The following is a 19,082-nucleotide window of genomic DNA, read 5'->3' as shown; positions in this document are numbered from 1 at the left end:
ATTCAATTCAAACGAGATTCCGTTTGAATGTCATAATTTAAGCTCGAACGTTATATGTAGTTGAATGTTCGAACTAAAAATATTAACATTCGAACGTCTGCAGTTGATAGTTCGAACTTTCATTTTGACGTTTGAACATTTTAATATTCAAATTCGTTCAAACATTTAGTGTATTATTCGAACAATTATGTAATGTTCGATGGTTGTTCGAACGCAATTTATGCATTACGTTTGAATGTCTTTATTTCACTGTTTGAATGGTTGACACTTATTAACTGTTTGAACTGTTTGTTTTGCTTTCAAACAATATAATATTTTTTTAACCCATTAATAGAAATTAAAATACACATAAATAACATCTTAAAATACATAGCGTGATGACCACAACGCGCAATTCCAATATTCATAGTTAAAGTTATAAGCAAAATATTACTGCGTGCACAATATTACCTCAGTTCATGGAATCTTCACTTTAACCTGTCACATTTGCACTAATGAGGTAGTTTAACGCTTTAAATTTGTCAATTCAATATCATCAAACCCAAATTCTCCTGCATCACGTTACTTAAATATAAGTTAAAAACTTAAAACCTTTTTATTTTAAGAAATTTATTTTGTGATTACGTGGGATCGAATCCTTGTCCTAAGACCCATGGAGAAAGATGCCAACTACCATTTCAAAGTTTGCAATATATAACCCAACTATCACTAACTTTTTAATTTGGAATACAAAAAGACAAACTTTCGAATATGAAATTCGGTTTATCATTTTTGTCAAAAGCTCATTGAAAAGTTATTAATTTGATTCATAATAGAAGAAAATGAACAATAAAGAAAAAACCAACAAAACAAATTCATGTAAAAGAGTAGTCATGATCCCAATAGTCAATATTAACACCCCACTGCCATGGGAAAATGATCAAAGCCAATATTACTTACCAAATAAATATATATATATATATATATATATATATATTATGATAATGAGTAATACTAGAGAGAAGTTACTATAGCAGTGCACACTTTACATTCACTGCGTGTCTGCTTCTAGTTGATTATTTTCAACACTCACTTGGGAAGGTGTGTGGACTAGATGATGTCACATCATGTGTACAAAATGGATGCTCCTAATAATGACTTCTATCTATATTTATTTTATGATAATTACATTTATGGTGATATATATATATACACACACAAAGTTAATTAGATTATGAATACAATTAGATTATGAATATTTTGATTAGGATTAAATACCTAATAATTTTATAGGATCTATATATTTTATTTAAAGCTCTTACAACTTTATTATTCATAATTTCATATCGTGTTTGTGGACTCGCGGGCGGTGATTATTCACGACTACTCCCATCTCTCTCTCTCCGCGCTAAGATGAGCAAGGGACCGGGATTCTTCTCGGACATTGGCAAGAAAGCCAAAGGTAAATCATCTCATGCACTCTTCGACAATCTAATCTTACTCCGCTACGCCGTACATTTCTTCGTTCCTTTCATACCTGTCCGTTCCAGTTTCTTTGTGTTTTAGCATCTATTACCATTCGATGCTGCTTACTTTATAGATCTTCTAACCAAGGACTACAACTCCGATCAGAAATTCACTGTCTCCACCTACAGCGATGCCGGAGTGGTACGGGATCTTGCTTCTTTTCTCCTCCTAAATTACATTTGTATGGATGTTTTTCTTATCAGTATATTTGTTTGTATGTTAGCAAGGAAAACGCAGATTAGATCGTTAATTGGGGTTTTTTGGATTATCTTATTAATTGCTGAATTTGGATTTCATTTGAATTCATTTATAACAGCTGCTTTAATTTGGACTCATACAAAAAAAAAAAAAAAAGAACAGCTTCTTTAACTTGGCAAAATTCATAAGAGCATTTAACTACGTGTGAAACCATATGCGCTAATGTTCTATTTGGGTGTTTTAAGTTTTTGAACGGTTTAGAAACAATTGGCTTGAGTTGTATCTGTCATCTGTAAGTACGCACTTTATTATGTGTTGTGAATTATTCTCATTTTCAATTCTGCTGATTATCTTATTTTTTCCCTAAACGAGTTGAGATGTGGGACCTCCACTGAGGATTAGTGTCTTTTGCACCTAAGCTTCGTTCGAGTTTAGGATGTTTGTGTAGAATAAAAGAAGTTTTCTCCCCTCCTTTATAAAGGGGGAGTGGTGTGGATTCATGCTCAAAGGTCAAAGATATATTTTTAACATTAAGCAACTTCAATTTTGTTATATGCATGGAGTCTACAGCAGTAGTGTTTGTCTTACTGAAGGTTTATCTTTCAAATGGAGCAGCTAACAGTGCTATACTCTGTGCATTAAAAATTAAAGGTTACCATCGCAACAAAAAAACAAAAAACAAAAAAATGAAAAAATGAAAAACAAAATAAAGAAAAACTGTGAAATTATACTAGTTTTATTTAAGAAGTGAATTCTATCTGATTCACCTATAAATTACTTGCCAATCTTTAAGCTAGAATGAGCTGTTTGTTTCATAATTTTAAATTTCTAAGTGTTTGTTTCTGCTTGCTTTGGAATGTCATTTGGTGGGGATTGTTACAGTTATTCCTTCTTTGATGACGCTTGTTTTGTGAATTTATTATTTATGGGGAGCGTCCTTATTGCTCTTTGTTTTCTCTTCCTATTCTTTCCTCATTTTTCAGGCGCTCACATCAACGGCAGTAAAGAAAGGAGGACTGTCGACCGGGGATGTGGCTTCACAGTTCAAGTTCAGGAATGCAGTTGTTGATGTCAAAGTTGATACAGAATCAAATGTGGGTTGTTTCCTTTGTCTGAAAATGTTGGTGCAGTGAAATTACTTGTTAATTGAAGCATATTGCATCGCTTATTCTGCTTGGCAGATTTCAACAACTCTTACCCTCACTGAGATTCTGCCATCTACAAAGACTATTGCTTCATTTAAACTGCCTGATTATAACTCTGGCAAGGTATGAATCTAGTCCCTTTATGCTAAAAAATTCTTGAAGGGATTGTTGTGGCCTTAACATGTATGTTTGTTCAAATTTGTACTTCTTATCAACTTTGGCAGTTGGAGGTGCAATACTTCCACAACCATGCAACCTTCACAACTGCTTTTGGCTTGAACCAATCCCCTTTCATTGATGTTTCAACCACCATTGGTACCCCAAGCATTGCTTTTGGTGCAGAGGCAGGTTATGATGCTACCTCTGGTAATTTTACAAAGTACACCGCTGGCATTAGCATGACAAAACCAGATTCATCTGCTGCAATAATATTGTGAGCTTTCTTACCCAACAACACAAGCCGCCATTTCTCCTTACTAATTGCATTAACTGTTAACAACTTTATTTGATTATATACGCTGTATCTCTTTCTCTCAGGGGTGACAAGGGAGACACTATGAGAGCATCATATGTGCATCACCTGGATCAATATAACAAGAGTGCTGCTGCTGGAGAGATCACAAGAAGGTTCTCTACTAATGAAAACACTTTCACAGTTGGAGGGTCATACGCGGTTGATCACCTGACAGTAGTGAAAGCAAAGCTCAACAACCATGGGAGACTCGGGGCTCTTTTACAACATGAGGTCATACCCAAGTCAGTGCTGACAATATCTGGTGAAGTCGATACCAAAAACTTAGATAAAAATCCCCGGTTTGGGTTGGCTATTGCTCTGAAGCCCTGATGGTTTCGTGCCATTTGCTGACGCAATGTTGGAACATATAATTTTTTCAATATTTTTTTTGGGGAGTGGCGCATAAGGAAGAGCAGAATAATAAGTTCCGTGGATAATATAGTTGTTTCAGATTCTCCATCATTGTGGATCAATTGTTTTGGAGTGGGGCTACTATGCCGTCTCATTGGATGTACTGTTTAACATTTTTTTTTCATATTTTTTTAATATATTTAAATATTTTTAAAAAAAAATATATATATATATATATATCAATACATTTAAAATTATTTTCTTAATCTCTAAATTAAAAAAAAAAAAAAAATTATGCAAACAGAGCGGTAAGAATGGGGCGGCAGACCATCTTTACTCATTGTTTTGATGCTTGCGGTTGCCCATGGTCTTCTGTTTCCGAGTCAGAATTGCTTGCTATTCTGTCCACAGTCCTGTCCAATACAGGCATTTTGACGTTCGCGAGTTTCAGGACCTATCATTTCGTGGATTTGGTAGATTGCTGTTCAGTTTTGGCAGATTGCTGGTCCTTCGTGGTATGATCATCTCTACCTTTTATTAACACAGATTTCGAGTTTGCTTTCAATCGCCATGTTTTCATTCTAAATGTCAAAATTACCGGTCGTCTATACTATTGCGTGCTAGCTAAATTTATTTTCTTAAAAGGACTGGGTAGTTAAACATAACCCAAACCGGAAACAAGACTGAAAATAAAAAAAGGTGCCGAGCTTATGATCATACTTGGGTACAACGGATCCGGAGGGCCAAAACTTCGCTATAAGGCAATAAAACCTTACAGGTAACATGCGATCTAAATATACCGTGTGAGTGTGAGAGCCTGCCATATGTAAGGAACTCCACCCACACCCCCTCAGTTCAAAGCTTTCTGTAGAATTACCGGGGCTATTTTGGGGTAACAGGTATACTTTTAGAGACATTTCTCAATTAGGATAGCTAATTGATTCCATTTTAGGTACTTAAGCTTGACAACATAGACCGAAATGCTTCGAAAAATGTGTAGACCGGTGAGGTGTCGGATCTCAAAACATACCCACATCTAAATTACCAATTCCCCAATCCTCAAGCTCCCAAGGCCACATCTTCATTAATTGATTTCATTAATTGACCGATTTTCATGCATAGACTATATTGATCGATTCTAACTCACGAAGATGTTCGTGAGTGGGAGTCTATCACTTAAGAGTCCTTTAAGTGGTCCAACACTCCTACTTAAGTTTAAACTGATCCCATGAAAATAGGAACACGTGGGACACGTAAACACCGAAATTTGATGGAGATTTCGGCTATAAATACATGTGTTTGGTCCCCAAACTTACTCACTCAATTCTCTTCGGTAATACACCATCTAAATAGAGTGGAGAAGAGTTTGGAAGAGCCAAGCACAGTGAGAAACGCAGCTTATACAGTGAAATGCATAAATGGCTGGATGTAATGTTTCTTAGCGTTAAACCTTTCAATTCTCATTTCTAAAGTGTTATTCCGCATTAGAAAATTTTATTTAAGTCTAACAGTTGGTATCAAAGCCATAAAAACCTCTGCATTGGTGTTTAAAATAAAAAACACAGTTCCTCTGTTTTTTGGCCGAACCTTGAAAAAAATTTTTGGGTTTTGTTTTTGGATGTTTTTTATTTGAAAGAAGTTTAGAAATTATAAAGAAATATTTTTTCTAAACTTTCTGTGATTAAAAACATGATTTTTGACATGAAAATGACTGTGAAATGCAAAAATCGCGTGCTGTCTGGAGGTTGAAGACGACACGAACGACATGTCATTTTCAGCCTTATTAAAAACGACATGTCGTTTTTAACAGGAGATTGTTTCATATGGTACTGCTAAACGACACGTCGTTTTCAATTTGATGAAAACAACATGTCGTTTAGCATTAGGATTCTGTATCCCGTATAGTGATAAACGACACGTCGTTTTTAATTTAATGAAAACGACATGTCGTTTTGTTTCAGAGCCTTTATCAAGTGTAATGACAAAACGACACATCGTTTTTCAATTTGATGAAAACGACATGTCGTTTTATTTGGTAGTCGTTTATCCAAGCATGAAGATAAATGAATATTGAGTTTGATGAGTTCCATGATCCCGGAGATTATGGAACTCATGTATTACCAAAGGGAATTGAGTGAGTGAGTTTGGGGACCAAACACATGTATTTATAGCTGAAATCTTCATCAAATTTCGGTGTTTACGTGTCCCACGTGATCCTATTTTCATAGGATCAGTTTAAACTTAATGTAGGAGTGTTGGACCACTTAAAAGACTCTTAAGTGATAGACTCCCACTCACGAACATCTCCATGAGTGAGAATCGGTCAATATCTTCTATGCATGAGAATCAGTCAATATTCTCCCACTTCGTGACCAAATCTCTGTGTTGATTATTTGTATGATTTGTGTCATCTTTTCTGGCATCCTTTTATCGATATTTCATTTATTAGGAAAAAAAGGTATTTAAACCAAGAAGGAAATAGATAAACTCAGAAAGCAAGGGCCAAGCACGTCACTATTATATTCATTCACATAATACTCATTCAAATCTATAATAAAATGTGCCACAATCAATACTTATTCATGCTCATTCATATAATAAACTCTGTAGCAAATATATTCATTCACATAATACTCATTCATGCTCATTCATTCACATAATACTCTCAAACCATTCACAACAACACTTTAGTGTGCCACTATCATAATTCCCCCAACAAATAACCCATTAGACTAATAAGACAGTTTAGTGTAGGAATTGTGTTGTGTTCTATACAAAATAAAATCTGGACTATCCACTGGCTGCATTGTGGCTTCAGTTTTGTGCATAGTTCTATACAAAAAGTTATCAAATTAGAACTTTCAAATGTGGCTAAATTTGTGGCTTGAGGTTTGTGCAATGTTCTATACAAAAAACTAACAAAGGAGCATTCCCAAAAGTTGCTGCATTGTTACCTTTCAAAAAACCCAAAACAGCAACCCATACACCACCCAGTCATGGCTTTCTAGACCTTTGCTTCTCAAGTATTTCCAATTGGAAGCTACGGAAATACTCTTGCTGTATTGGAGGTAAAATTGAGGTGTCCATCCTCATAAGTTTATTCTCTTCTCTCTGTTGATCCAAATCAAGCCTCTCTTTTGTAAGGCGGATAAGCTCTTTCCTATCTTCTCCCTTCTCAGCATTTGCTCTCTTCTTCTCCTCTCTCATTTCAGTTACCAAATCAGCAAGATTGGAATGGGTATTATCTTGCCTCTTTCGCTTCTTTTCAGCCTTCTTTCCAATAGGTCTCTCTAGATTTACATCTATAGATGGAGATATGGTGTCTTCATCTAGGAATGTAAACTCAGGCACATGACCATCTGGGGTTACTGATCTTCTCTTAGTTTTCACACTGCTACCCTCAGCCACAGTTTGTTTCCATTTTGGATGGTGCCTTAGAATAGTCCAACAATGAAGGAAGTTGAATGTTGCGGACTGGTTACTTCGATAGAGCTCATTTGCTTGCTCAATCTGAAAAATCAGTAAATGAGATGTGAAATATATCTAATACAATGTTCTATAAACAATGAAATAAAATGATATTATTTGTGTACCTTATCTTGCTCAGTAACCCCACTTGGAGACCTTCCTTCAATTTGAGCTAAGGCCACACAAAACTTATTTGTAGCATGTTGGATGGTAGACCATCTACTTGTGAGAGAGCTGGAACTACGTTCACAAGATGTGGGTTTTTTGTTTTTCTCATAATATTCATGAACTCTAGCCCAAAATGAATGTTTAGATTGATCAACCCCATTGATTGGGTCCAAACTAGTATTAAGCCAAGCTGACACTAGTAAGTTGTCATCTTCTGGACTAAAGTTTCCTTGTCTAGATTTAGTTTTTCTAGCAATCCCTTGTTTTGAGTTGGGTCGAGTAACTTGGGATTCTAAGTCATTCAAAGATGTGAGGAGGTAGCCATTGTAGCTTTCTTCCCCCTCTTGTAAGAGGGTAGTGAAGGAATGAACTCCATGGAGTTGTGAATCCATCCTTCAAAGGAAAAGAGAAAAAGAAAAAAAAAAATGGGATCATGGAACTCATCAAACTCAATATTCATCTTTGTGAAATTCTAAATTTTGATAAGTACCACTTGTTTTGATAAAAACTCAAACAAATTTTTGAATAGATGAACATACTAAACTAAAACATATAGTAGGCTAAACTAACAAAGAACAGAGTAGATGAACATGCTAAACAACAGAAAAAATTTTCAGAAAATAATCCATAAATAGCAGCAATTTATAGTCCTCAACAAACCCAAAAGGGGGCTGCAATTTATGGTCCTCATCAAACCCAAACGAAATATTCAACTTGATCTATCTTTGATTTCCTCTATCTATCTATCTATCTATATATATAAATATATATATATATATCTATATGTATGTATGTATGTATGTATATATATATATGTATGTATATATACACATGATATAGATGGGGTTGGGAGAATCTGTAGAAATTTTGTACAGAGCTGGCCACTTCTTGAGGGCCACACAAACATGATCACAAAAATTCTAGAGTGAGTGCAGAAAAAATCAGAAATGCACATTCCACAACATTCATACATGACACTTAATATATCATAGATATATCATAAAACAACCTTTTCAAAACCACATCAATTGACATATTTACTTTTGATTTAATATTTTGTATCTTTTTAGATCATTTGATTTTGTTTATTACAATTGTGCAAGTCAGTAGCTATTTAGAACATTAAAGAAATGGCAATGGGGTATACTCTGACCATCAATGACCAGAAGACATTTTCTATCAATAAAATAACACAAAAGATAGGAGGGGAAGAGCAAACTATTCTATTTGTACCAAATACTGCAGATAGTGTAATGCACATGATGGAATTAAAACATTATAAAGATCGAGTTAAGCTCTGCAAATTCCTATTTCCTGTACTGCTTCTCGATCTATCTCATGAACAACAATACAAAATACTCTAGAACTTTATTAAATTCTCCTTTTAATTTCCTTTAAAATAATTGAGAAATTATTTTACAAATATTTCTTAATGAGAGTTAGAACAATCAGAGGTTTATTACATGATCAAGCTGTAAATACCAAGTCAATGTAAATAATTAGAGAGAAGAAAAGTTAAGTCTTAGAATCTCTTAGAACACTCTTTTTATTGTTTTTCTGAAGTACGTATGACCGAAATAGAGAATTGATTGACTCAGTCATGATCATATTGTATAGGAATGGTGCCCCCTTTGTCATATATTCTACGTTGTTCATATTTACATGGAGAATGGTGCCCCCTTTCTCCATGTAAAACAAAATTTTCAAAACCACATCACATATTTACTTTTAATTTAATATTTTGTATCTTTTTAGATCAATAGATTTTTTCTATTTCAATCGTGTAAGTCAGTATCTGTTTAGAACATTAGGGATTAAGATAAAATCTTTTTTTTATACATAAAAACAGAGCTAGTTGTTTTTTTTTCATTTCTTGAGGTGGTAGTGGGCTATGAGATTGCAGAAAGTCAATCAAATACTGCAGAAACAATCAATTATATTAATAGCAAGGGAAATAAACAATTTTTTTTCATCTGAGGAAGTTTTTTTGTGGTACTGAAACTCGTATAGCAAGTCATACCTTGAGAAAAGGCAATGAAACCAAATCGTTGAGAGAACAAACTGCTCCGAAAAAATTTCTGCTTTCTTGCATTTTGGAGATGAGAGAGAGAGAGAGAGAGAGATTCCAAAAAAGCAAACAGATTTCACCTATATGTTTTGTGAATCGGTATAATTCCCACGCAAACTCCTACAACCATATTCTAAGAAGAAAAAATTCAAGCTTTCATGCATTTTGGAGAAAGTGAGAGACAGAGAGAGATTCTAATATTTACCTCAACAATGAAAGCAAGCTGGATGATCAGTGATGGAAGCAGCGAGCATAGTCGAGGAAGAAGGCTCTGCTTCTGTCTTTGGCGCCAAGCAATGGAGAAAGCGTGCGAAAGAGAGAGAGGGTCTGAAAAGAAAAGAAAATAAATATAGAGGAATGTGAAAACAAGGACGAGGAGGGAAGAGAAATTAATTAAAAAAGTTTACATGCATGAACAGGATTCTGTAGATGTAGAGAGATCACTGTATCAAAATGTAAAATATTTATAAAATACAAAATCTGATGGAGTCCTCTTTTAACAACATTTTTTTATATTTTGAAGAAAACTCTATTTTACAAGAGCCATTGGGAGTGCTCTTAGTTGCATAAAGAAATCAAGTTCTTCCCCTTTCGCTTCTCTCTCTACCCCGTTGCTTCTCCCATTTATCTTCTGCATCTGTTCTCAGTTGCATAAAGAAATCAAATTCTTCCCCCTACGCTTCTCTCTCTACTCTGTTGCTTCCCCCATTTATCTTCTGCAGCTGTTTCCTGTCCTATTCTTAATTATTATTTTTTATTTCCTGAGTATGGAAAGGGACAACTTTTCCTTGTTTATCTCATGGGGCTCTGATCAGCTTGCATCAAGCAGAATCAAGAAGCACTAGAAGAGAATCAGCTCTCATAATCTGTGATATGGGTTGGAGTCAGCTTGCTTGCATGATTTTTTTTTTCAATCGAGGAACAACTGTGAAGGAGAAACTCTCACAAGCAAGGTGCTGATTAGGAAACGAAACTCTACCTCTCCAGAAATTTTCCCAGCACAAACTGTTGGTATTTTTTAATAAATAATATTTATTAATAACGTTTCTTTTAAGAGGTCAGTTGAAGTTTTGCGGCATTATTTACAGCTTAAACATTCGTGTGCATTAAAAACATTCGTGTACATCACAACGGTAACAAAATCTGGCAGCTTTAATTCTTTTATTGCTCATTGTTACGGTATTTTTCTAACCAAGCCGTTTGAATTTTTTTTTCTCTTTAATACTCTTTCTTTTTACCGGCTTATGGGTTTAAGCTCTTGCAGCGGTTTTCTCTCTCAGATTTTTCATTCTGGTGTGTTTCTCTTCGTATGAAATAGTGAGAAATTGATAGAATAATAATAGTGTGTGTACGTAGGTATTTTTGAGATAATTTTCAGACTAAAGGGAGGTTTTCTTTTGAGTAGAGTTTTGGATTCAACTGCTTGCATAGAGTAAGCTTAAGTCATACGACAATCAGTTGGACTGTTATATCTTGGAGAAGTCAAGTCAATAGGAGTTCAGCTGCACCGGTTCATTTGAAACTTAATATACCGTAGAGGGCTTGAATCTTCTTAAAGAGTGAGATTTTTATGCCTTAGTCCAAACTGATTTCGTTTAAGTGTTAATTTTATCGTAATTTTTATTATATTATTGTGTATTTTCCCAACACAAACAAAGAACTCTCACATCTCTATAGAAAGAGAATAAACTCTTACGAGTAGTAGTCTCCTTGGCTTGTCGTCGAACTATCATCATATCGGAGGAGATTTGGGATTTTCTTGGATTTTACATTGCAAGGGGTGTTTAACTTAAAAATAAAAATACACGCTGTCAACTACTTGAGGTGTGTGGTGTAAGAGGCATCGGTATAGCATAACTCGGGAAGCTCACCCTTCAATTCCATGCTTTTATATGCCAAATAATACTAATCATTGAATTCAGACTATCTATTTATTATTAAACTGTGAGTTTAGACCTTATCTAGTAAAAATTCATGTAGTGACTTGGATCAAAATATGCCTCTATAGATACTATGTTGGATTGAAATGCCCTTGTTACAAATGGTGATCTGACGAAGATGCCCCTGCAAGAGATCTTAGTTAGGCTAAAATGCCACTGCCACATATCCAAACTAACTAAAATACCCATACAACAAATCGAATTAGACAGAGGCCCCGTTTTGATGCTAAGAGTATCTTAGAATATATGTGAGTTACGATGTTTGAGTGAGTTTTGTGTAAGAGTGTGAATCTCATTGAAAAAGTGAATAACAATGAGTTTGAATGTATGAAGTAAATTGAGATGTGTTTAACTTTTTATGGAAAGATGAAAACGTGGTGGGTCCCATCAATTGAGATGAAATATATTGTGTGTTTGGGATGTGGATATTCTCATCCGTACGAAAATATATGAGATGATCTCAGATATTCTCTACACTCAAACACAACCAGAAACAATTATGATCCAAATCAAACCAACAAATGACAACAAGAAATCTCTAAAACCAACTTCATTTTCATCTTCTCTCGCACTTCCCACTCTCTATCTATCATGTTCTTGTGATCTTCATTCTTATGTCCTTTCTCTTCTCCTTCTACTTGAAACTTCTTCTCTATAGAAATTGTAGAGACATGTTTGTTCGTCAACTATGGCACAAGCCATGACAGAGATGGATGATCGCGTCGACATGACTGGATCTGACCACGACAAGACATGCGGTGCCACAGTAGAGATGGAAATATAAAGAAACAATTAGAAAAATATATTCACTTTCACACCAAAGACCCACGGTGTTGTTGCCATAGGTCTGAGATGGAGATTTATGGTGGATATTCATGTCGTCGGCTTGATGGTTCTGAGATAGAGATTTCTAGTTGGAATTTCTATTGTGGACTTGATTAGATACTATTGGTGATCTAGAAAGTTTTATACGCTCAAGAGCTAAGCTCCCAATGTAATTCGACCAATTTCGTCGGGGGTTAGATACTTATGAAGATTGGATAAGCTTTACATGCTCGGGAGTCAAGCTCCCATGTAAGCATGTAAGCATTAGATCTAGTGGAGCTGATATGATTTGCATGAGCTCCCACAACCATCTTTTTAAACTCCCGAGCATGTAATGCAATCAAAGTGCTTGCCTCGTGAGTGCAAAATGTTATTGCTCACCCTGGGCGGCAATCACTTTTTTACTTCTAAGTGCCTCGAGATGAGCACTTTGGTTATTTTTTTGAATGCTTGCCCATGAGAGGAGCACTTGTTGCTCACTCCGATAGGACACCCTTTTCTCATCTCGAGATGCGAACACTTTTACTTAGTTAGGTTCAAGCAATCTTTGGTTGCCCCTGGGGTTGGAGCAGTCTTTGCTCACCCCTGGGGGCGAGCTCTCTATGCTCTCACCGAGCAAAGTGCTCCACCCCTAAGTGCGAGATCATTTCAGATATTTGATTGAATGCTTACCTAGGAGAAGAGCACGTTCCAGGGCGAGCTCTTTTGATTGTCTAAGTTCATTTTTCCCTCCGATCTTCGTTTTCCAACTTACTTTCATTTAATAGTCTTACTTTCATTTTTTCGTCCTACCTTCAATATCCATCTTGAGTTTATTTTTCTGTCTACCTAATTTTCGATCTACCTCTTCTCTTTATCCTACCTTCATTTTTCAACCTAGCTTTATTTTTCCCTTTTACCTTCGTTTTCTTGACCAAACTTCATTTTTCGACCTACCTTCGTTCTCCAACCTACCTTCAATTTTTCGTCCTACCTTCGTTCTCCTAGTATAGGTTTATTTTGTTATCCTACCATCACTTTTCAGCCTATCTTCATTTTTTTCTTGTCTTGGGATTGACACTTTTAGTGGCCACGTAACACTTTTTCTCAACACTCTATCGGGCGAGCTTTCTTAGCCCCTGGCCAAACCTTCATGCTCTGTCACGATGCTCAACTTGAGCACTTTCGATTGCCTTGTGTAGGAGTTGTTGTCACTCACCGAGGCATTCGAACTATCTATACTCACCCCAGTGTTGGAGCACTTGTTACTTGACAAAGGTTCGAGAACTCTTTGATTGCCTGGGTGCAGACACTCTTTGCTCGCACTGGGTACGAGTACTCATTGCTTGCCCCTGGGTTAGAGCAATTTCACTTGCCTTGTGGGAGCTGCTGTTGCTCACCTTGAAGTTCAAGAACTCCCTCCTTGGTCGCCCTTGGGTCTGAACGTTACTTATTCACGGTGGGACACCCATGGTTCGAGCAGTTTTGCTCACACCAGAGTGCAAGCATTGTTTTGTCGTGTCCCTAAATCTGAGCACTTACCTCTCATGGTGTTTCGAAAACATCACCTTTTGTTTTATTTTTCTTCAAATTTCAAATAATCTTTGTAGTAGGAGCCCAATTCTTGCATGTGACATCCTACTAGTACCCTTTATAAACACGGCATCCTAATTAAGTTCTGAATCAAGTCATCTAACATGTATTGGATGATCAATAGACAGTTCTACCACCGAGTAAGATTAAAAAAAAACAAAAACAAAAACATGAAGGATGAACCACACATAACATATCACTGCAAAATACAATTTCCTTAACAGCAGTAAGACCAATAACCAACCGCACGGCACATTGAAATGCAAAAGCATCCATATTTCGAAGAAACGTAAACAACGATTGAAAAGAACGTCTAGAAGCCACAAACTTGTCGATTAGTGCCTCCAAAGAAAATTACCTAATAATAACCATGGATCAAATAAGGTTGTAGAAATATTGAAAATTAAACACACACAACTTAAATCCATATTAAGAAAGAATTCCTTTAGATAAGATTACTCATTGATGTCGCCAGGCGCACTAAGTGCAAAACCCGCCTAGAAACTTGGGCACGTGGCACAAAGCATAAGCACACGATTGATTGAAGTAAAGAGAGCATTTTCTTTTTTAAAAAAAAATCTACAATAACAAAATATTCATAAAATACAATAGAATAAGGTCTTAAAAAACATGGTATATTTTGGTAATTATCTTCATTTAATGAATTATTGTGCAATACGCAAGAGACTAACTACATGAAATTTAAAAAAAAAAAAAAAAAAATTATACAATTCTCTTGTGCTTTACAAAACATATACAACCATGATATTTAATATCCATAATAAAAAGAAAGTACATGGTAGAGTAAGAATATACCCAAAAGGTAATGAACCAAGAAGCACAAAGATTGTAGGTAGATCCCAGAAGGCAGCGAACAAAGAAGCACAAGGAACTGTAGGAATTGAGTTCTATGCTAACATAAGCAATACAATGCAAACTTGAAGTATATAATCATCCTCATCATTATGAATAGGACCCTCATCATTGTCAACAAAATACTTCTAATCCTTATCATGTCCCTCATCCACTTCAAATATATTAGTAGTCTAAACAAACAATAATAGTTAAAACATATATTTAATATTTTTTCATAAGACCTACAATAAGGAGTTTTTACACCTTACGATCACAAAAAAATGTGCGCTTAAGGCACACTTTTGTAAATGTGCTTCACTTTTAGTAAGTGAAGCACCTTGACCTTGGAACTTTGTGCTTAACAACACCACTTTTACCAATATTGACCAGGCTGCATCAATCACACCTTTATAAACAGGGTTTTTTCCGACAAAGTACAACACGCACATGAGGAAGAATCATGCCATAGCAAGCATAAAAAAACATATATGCATTACCGATCTATTATAGGTGATTTAAATAACCTATAATAAATTATATTACTGGTTTTTTCCCACACCATTGTCCTTACGTTTACCAATATTGACCACGCTTCATCAAACACACCTTTCTAAACATGGTTTTTCCCACAAAGTACAACACGCACATGAGGAAGAATAATGCCATAGTAAGCATAATAACATAGATACATTACTGATTTATGATAGGTGATTTAAAAAAGGGAGCAAGACCTAACAATGCAAGAATAATCTTGTTTGATAGTGTCCCTTCATCTATTTAATGTCTTATGTTTACCGATCTCATGAATTGACAAACTAACCAAAACAAGTTTCAGAATTGTCACTAACAGAAGATTCAAGCGACATCAGATAGAACAACCAAAAGATTCAAAATCTAATAACCTGCTAGACAGCACACGAAAAACCTTGGTTGAGAATACAAAAAAGTTGTTGCCGACATTCAAGACTCGAAAAACTTAAAAATCAACCAAGTACACGGTATGCAAGACCAAGAAAAGCATCTGACCAAGTATCATATCAGACAATACATCACCAATTAAGGTACAAATAGCCCTCATGAATTTAAACTAAAACCAATGTCTCTCAAACATCAACTCCAAAACAAAACACACAAAGCCATCGCATGCCCAGTGTACCCATTGATAAACAAAATCAAATCCCAATGCACATCGATAAACAAAAGAAATTGAAAATTTTATAGAAATATCCGTCCCGAAATCACAAATAGCCAACCAAAGCATCATAATCAAAAGCCATATGGCTAAGATCAATTGACTTCGCGCTATAACGGAAGCACAAAACCCACGGAAACATTGCAACAAAAAAAGAATATTATCAGCAGAAACCCAGAAATATCGCATTGATCGATAAAACATCTCAAAATCCAGGTCACTGAGAGACCTAAATATCCAGACCCAACACAACAGTTTAAAGCATGCTAAATGTAACAACGTACTCTTCCTCTTAGTAACCCCATCGACAACAGAACAACCTAGCTAAAACGATATAAATAAACACAGAAGAAAAACATAAATTTGTAGCCCAGAAAACTGTTTCACCATTTATTGAATTAATCGACGGCCTGCATGATATCCTCGGCGGTGAACTTGGAGCCCTTGTCCTTGTCAGCAGCAGAGCGACCCTTGGCCTTGCGATCGAGAAGGGACTTGCGGTCCTTGTCGAGACGGAGCTTAGTGATGACCACCTTAGAGGGGTTGATGCCGACGTTGACAGTGGAGCCGTTCACCTTCTCACGGGTGATCCGCTCGATGTGGATGACCCACTTCCGGCGGTACACCTGGACCACCTTTCCCTCACGGCCCTTGAAGGTTCCGCGCACGACCTGGATCTCGTCGTCCTTGCGCACTGGCATTGACCGGACGTTGTACTTGCTCCTCAGGTCGTTCGAGAGCGGGGCGCTCATCAGCACACGCCTCACGCTCGACGGCGCCGTGAAGTGAGCCTTCCTACTCTTGCGGCGAGAGCTGGAGACTCTAGGATTGTACTTCATCTTCTCTCTCTCTCTCTCTCTCTCTCTGAGGAACGGCAGGGCAAAATGGGAGAATCAGAGAGGCTAGGGTTTATGTGTGCGCGTTTATAGATAGAGAAAATGGTGTCGATAGGAACGGCGCCGTATATGGTTAGGGTTGGGTAGGGTTTTGTTCCAGCATCAGAGTGGGCGGCTGTGTTTGAGCTTTGTTGGGGGCCCAAAGTTATAGTGTTATTGAGCTGGGTTCTTTCTTATCCGCCCATATATCTTGGACTAGGCTTACACTCTCACCAACAAGAAAACAAAAGAACTTGATGACTCCATTTTATGAAGTAAAAACATAAATAGTCTTTAGAGCACTCGCATTGGCTTAGTTAAATATCAATATCTAATTAAATTTTGGTTAAATAGCTCAAAAGTGGTATGCATTAGAGTAGTCAAAGCTCCACTTTTAAACTACAGTAAATTTATCAATTTCTCCAAATTTGATAAGCTACTATTCATCTTCAAAATAATATTTTACTTTAAAAATATTCTCAATGGCTACTATTGAATAATTAGGTTGAAAAAAATAATTGGGCAACAATAATTTTAAGTAAAAATTAAATTATTAATTAATTAATATATAGATTGTACGTATTTGCAAAATATAAAAATTAAAAAAATTATTATTTAAAATATCTAATATTATATTATGATTATTATTATTTTAACTTTTGGATGGATAGTCCAATGTGAATTAACCTCTCTAATAATTTTGGTTTTAGCCAAAATCTCAACTTTCAAATTTTAGACTTGGCAATGGCTAGACCATTGCCAATGCTCTTTATACTTATAGTGTTGACATGAAAAGATCTTACTCATAAGAAAATTAAATCAAATATTGTCATATCACTGGTGTAAGAAGTATGTCACTCATCATGTGAAAAATTAAAATTTTTACCTAGATTTCATGAAAATTCTAAATTCAGAACTCTAGTTGTTCTACGAGCATGTTGCATGGTTGTTCTTCCTTTGATTTCATCTTCAAGATGGTGAAGTGTGTTATATGGTAAAAACCAGAGCAACAACTACATAATTATTTTGGATTAGCATCAAACAAAATTGAGAGAGAGACACATGTAGTGACTCTAGTGCAGCCCCGCACCAAAAGGGAGGGACTATAGTAATAGTCCTTCCTCATGAAATACATGGGTAGGCATGATGACTATCAAGGCTAGCAATCAATTAGGCAAGTGTAACGCCATGGTTTACGTCTCTAATTGACAACTGGAGAGGAGGGGGCTATATCCATGGGCACCTCCTCTTGACATAAATAAAATAAAATAAAAAAACTCATGAACCTTAATTTACACATAAGCAGCTTGCATAGGAAGATAGTTAATGATTTTCTTTACAATAAAAGTATTTCTAAAATGTTCTCAGGATTAGAATGCAAATGCAAAGATTGACTATTGCATATTGCAAAACATCATCGAGCTCATAATATAATTAAATCTCCATATCGATCATCCATAAATTTGAATATGCTGAGCTAGCTAGCTAGCTCATGAGTTACAATATCAATTTCCTTCTCTTCCTACATGCATCATTACCTAACTATACATTAAGACTCACGGCCAATAGATCTTTCATCTGATCTAAATTAAAGGGTTAATTTTGTTTGGAACGAGTTAGAGACAACCTAAGTGTATCCATAGTATACAAAGAGTCCCCTTTCAAGAATATTAACGTCCTTTAGATTTATAGTACATATCATCTAATTTATAAATGCCAAATTAACTATTTACCTATATGTCCAATTGATCTCCACTAGAGCTGCACATTTAAACTGCATACCCAACTCTGACCTGACTCAAAACAAAACATGTCAGAAATAGAACATTTCTTACTCTTTTTTATATGGGTCAGGTCGAGTCGGGTAATTACCCGAACATGATAATCGAAATATCCTTTACCCGATTTTAAACAGCATCGTTTTACAATTTTTGTTGAATTTGGCTTGAAGCCTTCCAAAATCTAGTCTCTCGTCTTCACTTTCAACCTCCTAACTGGCTCACTCTTAGTCTCGACTCTCGCAACTCTCTTGCTCTCTTAGTCACGGAGCTCCCTCACTCTCTAAAACTCACAGCTCCCTCACTCTAAGGCTCTGTCTATGTCTCTATCTCATTGTCTCGCAGCTCCCTCAGACCCTCTTTCTCGCAGTGCTACATCTCTCTCGGTCGCTCTCTCAGTATCTCTTTTTATCTCTCTCTCTGACTGAAGGTAAGGACGATTCGAACTATTAAGGTTAGGGTTTGTATGGTGGTTGTTAGGTTTGGAGATTTCTGGTGGTCTTGTGTTGGAGGTTTGGAGGTCTTGGTTTTAGCATTTTTGTATGGTGATTGTTGAGCTATTGTGTTTATTGGATTTTTTTAGTGTTGGAATTATTTACGTTGCATCTTGGTATAAGAGTCATCATT

The 19,082-nt window shown here is 35.9% G+C and overlaps 2 protein-coding genes across 2 annotated transcripts; one reads left to right on the top strand and one right to left on the bottom strand.

The window, feature by feature from the left end:
* The first annotated feature begins 1,285 nt into the window (after positions 1-1,285).
* LOC108988544 (mitochondrial outer membrane protein porin 2-like) lies at positions 1,286-3,932 on the top strand. Its single transcript, XM_018961830.2, has 6 exons — positions 1,286-1,441; positions 1,580-1,647; positions 2,688-2,798; positions 2,886-2,972; positions 3,074-3,282; positions 3,387-3,932. Exons 1-6 carry the CDS (start codon positions 1,393-1,395, stop codon positions 3,691-3,693), a joined length of 831 nt encoding a protein of 276 aa, XP_018817375.1. The 5' UTR covers positions 1,286-1,392; the 3' UTR covers positions 3,694-3,932.
* A 12,030-nt stretch (positions 3,933-15,962) lies between these two features.
* LOC108988566 (60S ribosomal protein L26-1-like) lies at positions 15,963-16,760 on the bottom strand. Its single transcript, XM_018961870.2, has one exon. It carries the CDS (start codon positions 16,639-16,641, stop codon positions 16,201-16,203), a length of 441 nt encoding a protein of 146 aa, XP_018817415.1. The 5' UTR covers positions 16,642-16,760; the 3' UTR covers positions 15,963-16,200.
* Between the last annotated feature and the right edge of the window lie 2,322 nt (positions 16,761-19,082).

Source organism: Juglans regia, chromosome 12 (genome assembly GCF_001411555.2).
Source record: "Juglans regia cultivar Chandler chromosome 12, Walnut 2.0, whole genome shotgun sequence".
Classification (NCBI taxonomy): Eukaryota; Viridiplantae; Streptophyta; class Magnoliopsida; order Fagales; family Juglandaceae; genus Juglans; species Juglans regia.
The sequence above is the reverse complement of the archived record's forward strand: the minus strand, read 5'-3'. Positions and strand labels throughout refer to the sequence as shown.